This window comes from Peromyscus maniculatus, chromosome 5 (genome assembly GCF_049852395.1).
Source record: "Peromyscus maniculatus bairdii isolate BWxNUB_F1_BW_parent chromosome 5, HU_Pman_BW_mat_3.1, whole genome shotgun sequence".
Taxonomy (NCBI): Eukaryota; Metazoa; Chordata; class Mammalia; order Rodentia; family Cricetidae; genus Peromyscus; species Peromyscus maniculatus.
The window spans coordinates 58,442,624-58,455,643 of NC_134856.1; the positions used below are offsets into that span (position 1 = coordinate 58,442,624).

Sequence of the window (13,020 nt, forward strand, 5' to 3'; positions counted from 1 at the left end):
CTGACTGGACCCCAGATACCAAAACCAACAAGCAAGAGATAGCACTAGATAACTAGAACCTCAGAGGTGGCGGCTCAGTCAGGAGGCTGTGACGCTGAGCATCCCTGTAGCTGGGCTCAGCTTTCGCGATGTCTGTCCTTTGGTGTTTTGAGGCAGGGTCTAGCTGAGCAGTCTGGGTAGACCTCAAGCCCATGACTTCTTGTGTCATGCTCCTGAGTGTCAGGATGACGGGTGTGCAGCACCATTCCAGCTGTGGTATCCTTTTAGATTAAAATCAAGGCACCGCAACAGGACAAATGCCTTTTTCCACATCACACTTCCGTGAGGAATTTTTAGACACCCGTGGTGGGGTTTTATTCCTTCACACTAACTGCTGTACAGCTGCCATGAATCCCGCAGGACACTCTTGCACAACTGACCCCAGGTTGTGTAGTTAGCATCTGGTAACAGTGAATGTAAGACAGTGTATGACCATTTTAGTCATGCTTTCTGCACATTACATCAAGTCATAGAGTCACCCCCACAGCAGACTTTGTACTTTTTAACTAAAATTGGGGCTATAGTATGGTGGTACCTATCGTCCTACTTTGGAGGAGGAGGCAGGAGGAGCACTTAAGTCCAGGGGATCGAGGCCAGTCTGGGCCATATAGTGTGAGACCATAGGAGGTGCCAAAGCAAACGTTGCTTTGCTAGTATTAAAAAAAAAAAAAAAAATCTACCAAGATGGCTCAGTAGGTAAAGCTGGGCAGGCCTGACGATCTGAATTCCATCCCCAGAACCCATGTAAAGGTGGAAGAAGTCACGTCACAAAGTTATCATCTGACTTCTACATACATGCCCCACCCCAACGTCATACACACAATAATAAAGTTAAAAAAAGAAGCTAGCAAGGAGAAATTGGCATTACAGAAGAGGAACAGATCATTGAGAATGTGAAGTGGACAAAAGGCCTCATAGAGCAAGCAGTAAAGAAGGATGTTCCATGGGGCAGAGTACATGCAGGCCGGCAGCAGGAATCTAGGCTGCTCCCATCCTGGGCTTTTCTGAGGAAGGAGGGAGCGAGTGGCACAGGACACCCGCAGGTGGCAGACAGAGATGAGGGTTTCCCAGAGCTTGGCGCCCACAGAGAGCTAAGGACATTTGGGCCACATGCAGACGCCAGAACCTCCTCCACCTGAGGAGCTGCCCCTCTTTGAAGAGAGCGCCCCACTTGTCCTGGCCCTGTGCTGTGGTTCACAAGGAAACATGGCCTGTCTGTCATCCCTTCAGGTCTGTGACCAGAAGCTACTACAGAGGTGCAGCCGGAGCGCTCCTTGTCTACGACATCACCAGGTAAAGTCACTCCCCACCACAGAGGCCACCCGGTGTTGTGCATCCCTGTGTTGGTGAGATGTGGGACTCACTTTGGTCTAAGAGGGAGCATGGCTGTGCCCAGCAAACCTCTGGGCCCTCTCCTGGGGATTCACAGGGGTCTTTTGTGTTTGTTTGTGAGCTATTGAGTCTGAAACAAGCCTTCTGCCTCATTGTTCTTCTTCACACCATGTGGGACACGTTCCGAGGTCTGCAGGGCTCTGTGAATTCTCAGAAGTGAACCAAGAGGCTGAAGATACAGACTCAGATCACCTGGGTTCAGATCCCAGCCCCAGCCAGTGACTTTGTGATTTCTGCAGGCCCAGACCTCCCTGTTCTGGTCTTGGTTCCCTCATCTATAAGATGAGGGTAACATTCTCGGACCCTCAGAAAGCCATGGGGGAGGGGTTTAAATCAACTAATGAAATACTTGTTGCAGTTGCTCGCTGCATGTAACAGCTTAGTTCCACTCCTGAGCTGCTCTGGCCACATTTCAACTCCTCCATGCCACATGTGGCTGGTGACCCCAGGGTTGGCCAATGCAGGTTGCAGCACATTCCTGTCCTTGAGGACATCTCATCAATGCACTGACCTCAGAGTTTGCAGCATTGCCCTGGAAACACGTGATCCAGAGGGTTCTACTAAGGGGCCCTTCCTGGGAGGAACCTGACCCAAGAGAGAACAGCACAGGGTTGTCTTTCTCTTCTGAGAGGAGGATAGCATTCCTGACTCCACCCTCCTCATTCCCCAGTGCCATGAGAGGCTCAACCTACCAGGGTGTGATATCACTTGTGCCAGTCCTTAAATGTGGGAGCTAACCTGCAGGTCTGAGTTGGTCCTGGGTGGACAGAGCCAGGGAGTCCTGCATGTCCCTGAGCCCCAGCTCCTTGTGGCAGGAGGTTCTTGCAAAGTCATTGTGGTGGATTCCTGTGGGTCAAGGTGCCCGAAAATCTTCAGGTAACAGTGATTAGTGTTGCAAGCCAGGCACATACCTTGTACATGTTCAGGGCTCAGGTGCATTTGTGAAGTGACTGAAAAGTCCCCTTTCCCTTTGAACCCAGAGTGTCTGACTCATGGATTTTGTTGTAACAAAAGCTAAACATAGCCCATGGGTCTGATGCATCACCAGGCATTGAGGTTCCCAAGTCACTTCTGAGGTGCGGTTGCCCTTGCTGAAATGTTGTGCATGGTCAGGATGACTGGAAAGAGTTGCTAGTTTTATAAAATACATGTATTATTTCCACAATCTTATGTTACACAGCCGAGAAACCTACAATGCGCTTACTAATTGGTTAACAGATGCCAGAATGCTGGCGAGTCAGAACATTGTCATCATCCTCTGTGGGAACAAGAAGGACCTGGATGCTGACCGTGAAGTCACCTTCCTTGAAGCCTCCAGGTTCGCACAAGAGAATGGCAAGTGACTGTTTCCTCTTATAGCTTCTTACGGGGTGGGTCTGGGCACAGTGACATTTATTTGGGTTTAAAACATCTGGTGGAGTTGAGATTAAATTATCTTAGGAAATTGTGAAATCTCCACTGTCAACTGACTAGTTCAGCCTAGCTCGGTATGTCTTTCTGCTGACAAAGGCCTGTGTGCGGAGGAAAGCAAGGTGTTTAGGACTTTTAGGTCTCTGGGATATCAGCCGTCTTAGGGTGGCAGAGTTTTATGTATCTTGAAACATAGTTGGCAGTCATCTCACATAGAAAGGAAGCAGAAGAAATATTCAGCTAACTGGCTTCATTTTCTTACATTAAGTCATTTGTTTAATGTAAGAAACTCTTGTTTGTTTGTTTGTTTATGTAGTCCTAGCTGTCCTGGAGCTCGCTATGTAGACCAGGCTAGGTAACAAATTCATTAATGTTAAAACTCCATTTCAAAATCAGCCACTGTGTGTAGAGATAACAGCATTATAAACACACAGAGCCAGCTGAGACTAGTATATCCTTATGTCCACATTTGGTTGGACTCAAGGACAGAAAACTGTTTTTCCAGCTTAATGGGTTCCTACTAGGAAATAAGCATGAGCCAGACATGGTGTTGGCCTGTAGTCCTTGCATTTAGGAAGGAGAGGCAGAAAGATTACTGAAAGCTTGAGGCAAGCCAGGACTATACAGTGAAACTCTGTTTCAAAAGATGGAGGGAAGAAAAAAGAAAGTTAAGCCAGTCGGTGGTGGCGCACGCCTTTAATCCCAGCACTCGGGAGGCAGAACCAGGCGGATCTCTGTGAGTTCAAGGCCAGCCTGGTCTCCAAAGCGAGTTCCAGGAAAGGCGCAAAGCTACACAGAGAAACCCTGTCTTGAAAAACCAAAAAAAAAAAGAGAAAGAAAAAAGTTAGTGCAGTGCAGACTGTGTACATGCGATGATGGTCTAGAGCAGTGGTTCTCAACCTTCCCAATGCTGCGACCCTTTAATACAGTTCTTCATGATGTGGGGACACCCACCATAAAATAAAATTGTTTGCGTTGCTACTTCATAACTGTAATTTTGCTACTGCTATGAATCATAATCGTAATGGCCTTAGGTGACCCCTGTGAAAGGGTCGTTCCACCCTCAAGGTGTCACGACCCACAGATCGAGAACTGCTGTTTTGGAGCTATTTAGAAAGCAGGAGCTGTTTAGTGTGGCAAGCCCTCCACTAGTACGGACCAGGGGCCAACAGCTGTGGTGCAGCTAACAGCACAGAGCAGGCTTTCCACTGGAATCAGCCCCTGCTCCGGGGATAAAGGAGCATGGCTTCAAGTGGGGCTTCAGGGATAGAGAGTTGGCTCAGTGGTTAAGAGCCCTTGTTCTTGCAAAGGACCCAGGTTCAATTCCCAGCTCAACCCCTTCTTTGGCACCAAGTACACATGTGAGCACAGACATACATGCAGACAAACACTCATACACACAAATGATAAGTAGTCAAGGGAGACTTCCACCCAACCTCCCCAGTTGAAACTATCAATGATTAAAGAACAAAATCAGTAAAATCTAGGATATCCAAATGCATACATTTTCAAGCTGAATGCAAATTAAAAGCCCTGGATGGGGATGGCTTTTCTTGGACAGCAGGGCTGTATCTGGCTTGGACGGACATGGGTCCTGCTTGTGTGTGGTGCAATGCAGTGATTTATCAGCTCCGTGGCTGCATTCATGGTGACTCGCAGATCACTTGGAGAAGAAAATTGGGGCTCTCAGTCACAATAGCCAGTATGCTTACTTCACCCTGTCAGTTCAGGGGAACTGATAGTGCTCATTCTTCAGTGGACTCCCCATCACTTAAAGTATCAACATCCCCGGATGTGATGGTACCTGTGCTCCCAGCACTTGGGAGACAGAAGAGGTAAGAAGATCAAGAGTTCAAGACCAGCCTCAGCTACTTGAAACCTTATCTCAAACAAACAGACAACAATAAGAATATATATTTATGTTTATAGGAATAAAGGAGTTAGGTACTGGATTGAGTTTTGCCTGTCACTAGATGGGAATGCTGAGCAGTCTGTAGCAGTTGAAAGTCACTGTTACTGGGCCAGCAAGATGGCTCGGTGTACAAAGGCACTTGCCTCTAAGCCTGAGGACCAAGCCCCATCCCTGTGACCCACATGGCAGAAGGAGAGAACTCCTACAAAGTGTTCTCTGACCACCACACGTGCCCCATAGCGCACACTCTTCCAAAATGAATGAATAATGATAAAACATTTAAAGATCACTAGCTTCTAAATGTGTGTCCGTCTTCTTTGATATCATTTTTAGAGCTGATGTTCCTGGAAACGAGTGCCCTGACTGGTGAGAATGTCGAAGAGGCTTTCATGCAGTGTGCAAGGAAGATACTTAACAAAATTGAATCAGGTAACATTCTTCCCTGACCTCATCTGTGGGTTTTGCCCTGTGGCTCAACAGTGCCCCCTGCTGGCTGTTATGAGCAAGGCTGTAGTAAGGCGCCCTAAATAGCATGCCAGTCATACTCACCTGAACACAGACTCACAGGTGTATTCTTGGTCCTCAGGTGAGCTGGACCCAGAGAGAATGGGCTCTGGCATCCAGTATGGAGACGCTGCCCTAAGACAGCTACGGTCACCACGGCGCACACAGGCCCCAAGTGCACAGGAGTGTGGCTGCTAGGCACGCCAGCAACACAGGTGGGTTAGATCTAGAGGCCCTGCATGCTGGACAGAAAAGAGAGGGTATGGAACTGCAATGGGAGGGCTGGAGAGAGCAGGGGAGGAGATCCACAGGGATAGTCAGAGGTCTGCCCAACAGCACTGATCCTGCAGGAACCATTCAGAAGCAAAGGCAGAGCACACAGAGCCCTGTGGTACCCAGTACCTTCTCCTTAAACCATGGAGTAGACCTGGCCTAACTGAGGCCTCCACAGGAGCATCTCTAGAATCAGCAAGCTCTCCATTAAACTTTTTTTTCCCTGTGTATCCCTGGCTGTCCTGGTACTTGCTCTGTAGACCAGGCTATCCTAAAACTCAGAGATCTACCTGCCTCTGCCTCCCGAGCGCTGGGATGTATGCCACCACTGCCTGTCTACTATACCTTTGATAGCTCTCTCCTCCATTTACCACAGTGGACTTTTTGTCAGGGAAATTGAAGCAGGAGCTCACCGTATAGCCCAGGTAGGCCTACCACCTGATGGCAAGCCTCCTGCTCAGCCTCCCAAATACTGGGGTTACAAGTGTATGCTATCCTGCTCAGCTCACGGTGGCACGGTCTAGCAGTGTAAGCCGGTGTTAATGAAGGGTGACACTGTCCTGTGGGGCTCTGAGCTGTTTTGCATTTACGACCACACAAGCATCTAATCCCGCTCCACATTTCTCAGGTTCCGTGGTGGTTTCTGGAACACAGCTGCTGGAGCCTGGAGGGGCTGAAGGTTTTACTAACATCTCTTCTACTCTGCACGGAAGTAGATCTTCGTCGGGGAAACCACCGTGCACACCGGCGGACAGGACTCAGCAGCCATACTGCGAACTCACTCAGCGGACAGTACCTTTAGAGGCCACATGTATGCAAAGATCCCTGCCCACATCTACCCCTTCCTGTTCCGTGAAATCATGCTTGTGCTGCGCACAGCCCGCCCGTCCCTCCAGCAGAGCCAGTGTGACATGATAGAATCCTGCACTCAGTGAAGCTTTTTTTTTTTTTCCTTTTCCAACTCACAGGAAATGCAGTTTGTGAATGTGAGCGTGGCTCCTCTCATTGTGTCAGTCACACACACGACTCGGTATCAAAGGACTCTGACGCCACCAGCCAGGGCGTTTCTTATTTAATCCCTCTTACCCTTTTTACACTGTGTCTCTGTGATCCACACCCGAAATGCTAAACCTACAGGACTCACTAACATCCGGAAATAAAGCGGAACCGAGTTTCTCACGCACAGTACACTGTCCTGCTCTGTGGACTGTAAGGCTCTTAACTGAGGTCAGTACAAGAGCTGTCGTGGGCCCACGTCAACCTGCCCATCCTGCTCGGCTTCCACATCACCCTCTACCTCCACTGTCTGTCTCCCTGCTAGAAGACCCACTATAAGGGCATCACGGCCTCTTTTTCACTTCTTACATTGTTTTATAGTCCCTCTCAGCAAACTCACTACCTCTAGCAAAGGATGCTGCTTATTAAATCTGGGCTCAGTAGTACAGTGCTTCACTCCGCATGTGCAAGGTTTGATCCCCAGCAAGCACCTCCCCATCATACACATTAGCATTATGCCAGGTGTGGTAGCACACATCTGTGATACCAGTGCTCAGTAGACGGAGACAGTGGGAGGCTATCATGAGCTCAAGACCATTTTGAACTAGAGACTGGAATGAGTCCAGGGGAGAGGTGAGTCGCACAAAATTTCCTTGTGGCTCTTCTTGGAGACATAAATGCCTTACTGTATACAATTATCAAGCTGAGCTAGTTTTTGAGAAAGGATCTTACTATGCTGACCTGGAGCTTGATATATAGACCAGGATGACCTTAAATTCAGAGATCCACCTGCCTCTGCCTTAAGAGTTCTGAGATCAAAGGCGTGGACTACCACACCCGGCAAAACCTGTTTTCCTGACAAGCAATGTTTCCTGAGCACTACCTTTCTTGTGCAAATTTTAATACGACCAAACTTCATTTCTCGCCTATTTAAAATGTTTTCCAACTTTAATACTTTCTCTTTGGCAATCTATGTGTGTGCAGTTTAATTTCCACCTGGCCAGATCATCTGTCGCTAATTTCTAGTTTAATTCTACCACAGTCACAAACATACAATGCGTAATCTTAATTTTTTTTGACTGGCAAGGTCTGTTTATATAAGAGGATTGGTGTCTTGGTAATTGGTGTCCTGGAAGAGTTTGTATGACTGTGGCGGAGAGGATCTGGCCTTTGGTTGTCACCAGGCTTTCCTGCCTCGTGCCTCATTCTCACCTGTTATCTGTAGTGCTCACGGGAGGTGAAAGGTTCCAGCTCTTACTCTGAATTTATCAGTCCCATCAGATTTCCTATTTGTAGTTGACTCATACAGCTCTGGGCCTGTCCACACAGCCCTTGCCTCAGTCCCAATACAGCTGCTAGCCACCGGATGTCTTCACTTACCTGTTTCACTCTGGGTGTGATGCTCACACATTCTGCAGTCATGTGGGTCCCAGGAATTCTCAGCATCTTCACAGCATGCTGACATGGAAACACCAAGAAAGCACTGTAGACATTGATATGCTTTTTATAGACATTTATATTCTTTTGCATTTCTTTTTTTTTTTTCTTTTTTCTTTCTTTTTGGTTTTTTGAGACAGGGATTCTCTGTGTAGTTTTGCACCTTTCCTGGAACTCACTTGGTAGCCCAGGCTGGCCTCAAACTCACGGAGATCCGCCTGCCTCTGCCTCCCGAGTGCTGGGATTAAAGGCGTGCGCCACCACCGCCCGGCTTCTTTTGCATTTCTTAAGTGCTTTTCAGCTTCTCTGAACCTGCTCTCTTTTAGGTTCATTTCTAGTATTATCTCATTATAAAATTGTCTTTTCAGAACACCCCCCCCCCCCCCCCCCCCCCCCGCCTTAAGATAGGGTATCACTCTAGCCCAGGCTGGCCCCATACTCATGGCAATCCTGCCTCAGCCTCTCTTGTGCTAGGATTATGGTGTATGGCAACATGCCAGCTCTGGGTACAGAATTCCCAGGTGACATTTTTCTTTCTCTCTAATGATCCACTTCCTCTGGCCTCCATGATCTCTATGAAGAAGAATACACCATCGTTCAAACTGTTAGTGCAACATGTGGGTTTTCTTTGAGCGCTTCATACCATCTTGGTTCTGGGCAGTTCGAGGATGATGGGCCCAGATGGGTATTTGTGAGAGACAAGGTCTCACGAATGTGGCCTCAAACTCAAATCCTCCTGCCTCTGTCTCCCTAGTGCTAGGCTCGAAGGTGCTCAGTTCATTCCTTTGGGTTTATCCCATATGGTGTTCACTCAACTTCTTGACTCTTTTGAGTTTGATATCTTTCATCAGATTGGGAGTTTCCAGCCATTGTTCATTCCAATCTTCATTGTTTATCTTTCTCATCTCCCGAGCTATGGGTCCTCATGAAACGCTGCTCTTCCTTGTCTTTCTGTTGTTCAGACTGATGATTCTTCCGTCTCCATTCAGCCATTGGGTCTATCCAGCTGTGCTCTCTCTGTTTTGATATTCTCACTTAGAGTTTGTGTTTTAAGATACAGTCTTGCTCTGTAACCCTGACTGAGCCGGGACTCCCTGTGCAGCTCAGGATGACTTCAAACTTGCAACAAGTCTCCTGCCTCTGCCTCCCCAATTCTGGGATTAAGATGGACGCCAACACATTTGCCCAGTCACTTCCTTTTGTCATCCTCGTTCAGAGTCTAATCTTTGAGAGGGTTTGGAATGCTCATTAGAGCTCCTTCAATGTTTGTGTCAATGTCTGCTGTCTTCCCTCTCCCCAGTTCAGATGCTGAGGGACATGGCCTTGTCGCCACACTGTGGCTGTCATGTTTAACCTTGTGGAGTTGACCGTGTTTGAACCCACCTTCCGTCAGTATGATCCCAACTCAGCATCAAATCCTAAAGCCCTGGCTGTGCTGTCTGGACCTGCGCCACCTGTGACCCAGAGGCCCCCTGCTGGTTCAGTTTCCTTTGGTGTGCTAGTTAGGCCCAGTGTGGACCCCGTAAGCAGTGGGCCACCCGGCCAGTGTTTCAGCACTCTGAAGTGAATGTGGTGCTCAGGATTAGAGCCATGGTGGGAACTTTCCTGAACGCAATCTTGTTCCTGTTGAAGAAATCCAGAATGCTGGGTATACCGCGGGAATGAGGGCTGACAAACCCCAGCTGCCATCCTGTGGGCCACCTCCCAGCTCCCACTGCCTAAAGACCCTCACTGAAAGTCCATAAAGTTAAAAAAATGCCCAGAGGTGACCAACAACTGCTTCTTGTGGAGATTTTTTAAATCTTCAGGTAATTTCAATTATTTAAAATTCTTGTGAATAAAAGAATTCCCCCGGGACTAGGGGCATTTGGCTGGTTAAGCATTTGGCCTGGTTAAGCTTTCAGGCTATGGAGCAGCACAGTACAGCTGAGATTCATTCTGGATGAGGACACAGAAGCTTCCAGTCTGAGGAAACAGGACCAGCTGAGGAACTGGTGAGATGAGATAGCTGTGGCTTATTCTGTCTCTCTGATCTACCAGCATTGACCCCAATAACTGGCCTCGGGTTTGATTTTATTAATAAGAACTTTTAAGATTCCTGCTACACCCGGGTCTCCAGATTTTCATACAAGAGGTACTAAGAATCAATCACAGATGACTACATTCCCGTGACACCTTCCATGGTGCTGACTTTGGTGCCTTAGAAAGCCTGGCTGTAGACCAGCTGGTCCTCACGTGGTCATATTTGAGATGCGCTGCAGGGATGTATCCCAAGAGCTGAACAGCCACCTCATGATATGGCGATCATATCTGATGTAACTGTGTCCTGTACGAGTCTAAATAAAGAAAAAGAGGGAAGATGTTCATAAAGACATACAAATGATGGGTGGACCAGTATATAGATACCTTAATGTGCCACTAACTCACCTCCTTATAGAAGCTAATATCAAAAAATAGGTAAGTTGCTGCCAATCTAAAGCCTACCTATTTTGAAGACTGGAAATGTAACTCAATTGGCAGAGTAGCCACCTAACATGCATAAAGCCCTGGGTTCTTACCTCCCTAGAACCACATTAACTAGGTGTGATGATATATACCTGTAATCCCAGCAGTTGAGAGGTAGAGACAAGAAGAGCCGAAAGTTCAAGGCCATCCTTGGCTATTTATTTCCAAAGCCAGTCTGGGCTACATGAGACCCTGTCTTTAAAAAGAAGAAAAATAACCGGGCATGGTAGTGGATGCCCTTGGGAGGCAGAGGTAGTTGGATACATAGTGAGTTCCAGGATAATCAGGGCTATATAGAGATGCTTCAAATTCAGATGCAGGTCATGACCAGGTCATGTTTAAAGGATTGCATTTATACCAGCCACAGAGTATACAGCAAAGACCTTACCTGGGCCAGGCGACTGCAGAATTGGCCATGGCATAGCATTAGTTTATTCATAAAGTAGACCACACAGCTATCCCGTTTTTCCTGAGCAGTGAACTTACCTGGAAAGCAAGCCTCACCTTCCACCTGTGCTGGGCCTTTCCCACTCTTCGCCGATGCTACTTCTGGCGTCCTAAGTGTCAGGAAGTCTCATTCCGTTTACAAAGTTTTCTGAAGACACCCTTAACTGGAAAGTTGTGCCGAATCCTCTTTGGTTGCTGCTTCGTTTCTTGCCATGTGGGGGACCCCAGTGCCTCCCACATGCCAGGCGAGTGCCCTGTCACTGAGTGACAGTCCCAGCATGGTAGAGTCCTTTCGGAAATGAAGCCTTCAACAACAGCCCATCTGCTCGCTCTCCTTCCTTACAATTTAGTCCAGTTATTGTGACCCGAGCAGACACACCTTTGAATTAGCAGCCAACCTTCAATGAAACTCAGCTACAAAGATGTTGCAATAGGAACTGCCAGGAACATGGGCTGCTGCCCTGTGAGCAGGTAAGACCACCCACAATGCCTTCAATGAACTCAAAAATGTATAAATATGTTAGAAATTCCATGGGGGTAGAACAGATGAGCAGACACATAACCAACGCCCAGTATGCAGATATCTGCTAAACATACAGTTTAAGAATACATTTCTATTTCTTCTCATTCTCGTCACTCTGGCAGAGCTGGGCATTCTTACTTCAATATTCTATCATTAATTTTAAGGTAAAGTAGAACAAAAAAAAATCAAAAACACTTATGGAAAATTTTTTTAATTAAGACCTTAAAATCAAATTTTTTAAAAAGACTTGTGTATCATTTATTTTAAATATGATTATATTCCCAAACATTTTCAAACATTTCCCACATGGAAGCTAATTTTAAATTATCTCACTGTCTTGTAACTTGTCCTATATTAGCTCCTATGATAGAAAAAAGCTGATCTGATCAATTTGTTAAAAATTTCATAGGCTCACAAGGTAATCACCATCTTTTGAAAATGAGGAAAATTGAAGCCTAAACATTAGGGATGCGGGTGTGGGAGTCACAGCTAATCCATACTGACTCATTTGTGGTGTATGAACATTAAATATTCTCCAAAGTCCTGATCATTTGTGCTCTGTGTAAAAAGAAGGTGGCAAAGATACCAACATGGCCTTTCAGCACACCTCAGCCTGAACTTCTGCACACGCGCAGAAGGATGCAAGTGTGTCTCCTACAGAAGTCTGAAGGCCAGGGTAGGGGTCCAGTGTCCTCCCCACCTGTCTTTCTGAGATTGTCAGGTGCAACTTAATAATGTAGGGCTGAGTGGAGAACACAGGCCTTCAAGGCACAGCTTTACAAAGAGTAATTCTCGACAAACTGGGCCACTGTCCCAATCACCCTGATTATGTGACATTTGGGGACCATATGGTTAACAGAGTCTCTAGCAAGGTTGTATTTAGACAACATGTAGAACTTACTCTTTAATTAAATATACACCTCAGTGGGAGGGCTCTGTACACAAGGGACTATACAAAACTAGGCAAATATTTTTAAAGTTTTTTAAAACACTCATGATTCTTCAGTATGCATTTTCAAAGCCTCATGGTTTTAAGATGACATGGTGTGATAATTTTATATGGAATGAAATCAGTTTGTGTTCTAGAAATTATCATACTCAAAAACACAAAGTAAAAATATCATGGAAATGCTCAGCCACACGCCCAGCACTCAGTTTTACCCAACAAACTCAGATGCTGAGTGGGTGCCTGCAGAAGGTCTCCCTGTCTCTCAGGAAGAACACAGTGCCCATCTTCTGAGTGTCTCTCTTTTTTTTTTTAACCCTGACAGTGGTTCCCTACTAAAAGAAGAACATTTACAGCCAGGCCAGCACACACCCCGTTCTCCCACAATTCAGCAGCACAGACCACCAGGCGGGACATCACTTAGTCACATTTTCGACCTATACTATCAGCACTGTGCATCATGAAGCCTTCATTAAGTTCTAGAGAAAGAGAAGCAGAATGGAGGCGGTGACGCTTAATGGCGTCTGCTGGTCCCATCCCCACAGGCCAAACAAACTCGGTTCATTAAACATCATTTCAGATTACAAATTCTCAGTATCACCATCAGCTATCTCTGAAGAGGGGAGGTGGCAGGAC

At 46.8% G+C, this 13,020-nt stretch overlaps 1 protein-coding gene across 1 annotated transcript in view; it reads left to right on the top strand.

The window, feature by feature from the left end:
* The window catches only part of Rab4a (RAB4A, member RAS oncogene family), a 29,216-nt gene extending 22,503 nt beyond the window's left edge, over positions 1 to 6,713 (top strand). The window contains exons 4-8 of the mRNA XM_016009208.3: positions 1,270 to 1,332; positions 2,612 to 2,766; positions 5,087 to 5,182; positions 5,340 to 5,472; positions 6,159 to 6,713. Coding sequence (XP_015864694.1) covers positions 1,270 to 1,332; positions 2,612 to 2,766; positions 5,087 to 5,182; positions 5,340 to 5,455 — 430 coding nt within the window. The 3' untranslated portion in view covers positions 5,456 to 5,472; positions 6,159 to 6,713. The remainder of the gene's footprint in view (positions 1 to 1,269; positions 1,333 to 2,611; positions 2,767 to 5,086; positions 5,183 to 5,339; positions 5,473 to 6,158) is intronic.
* Positions 6,714 to 13,020: the final 6,307 nt, after the last annotated feature.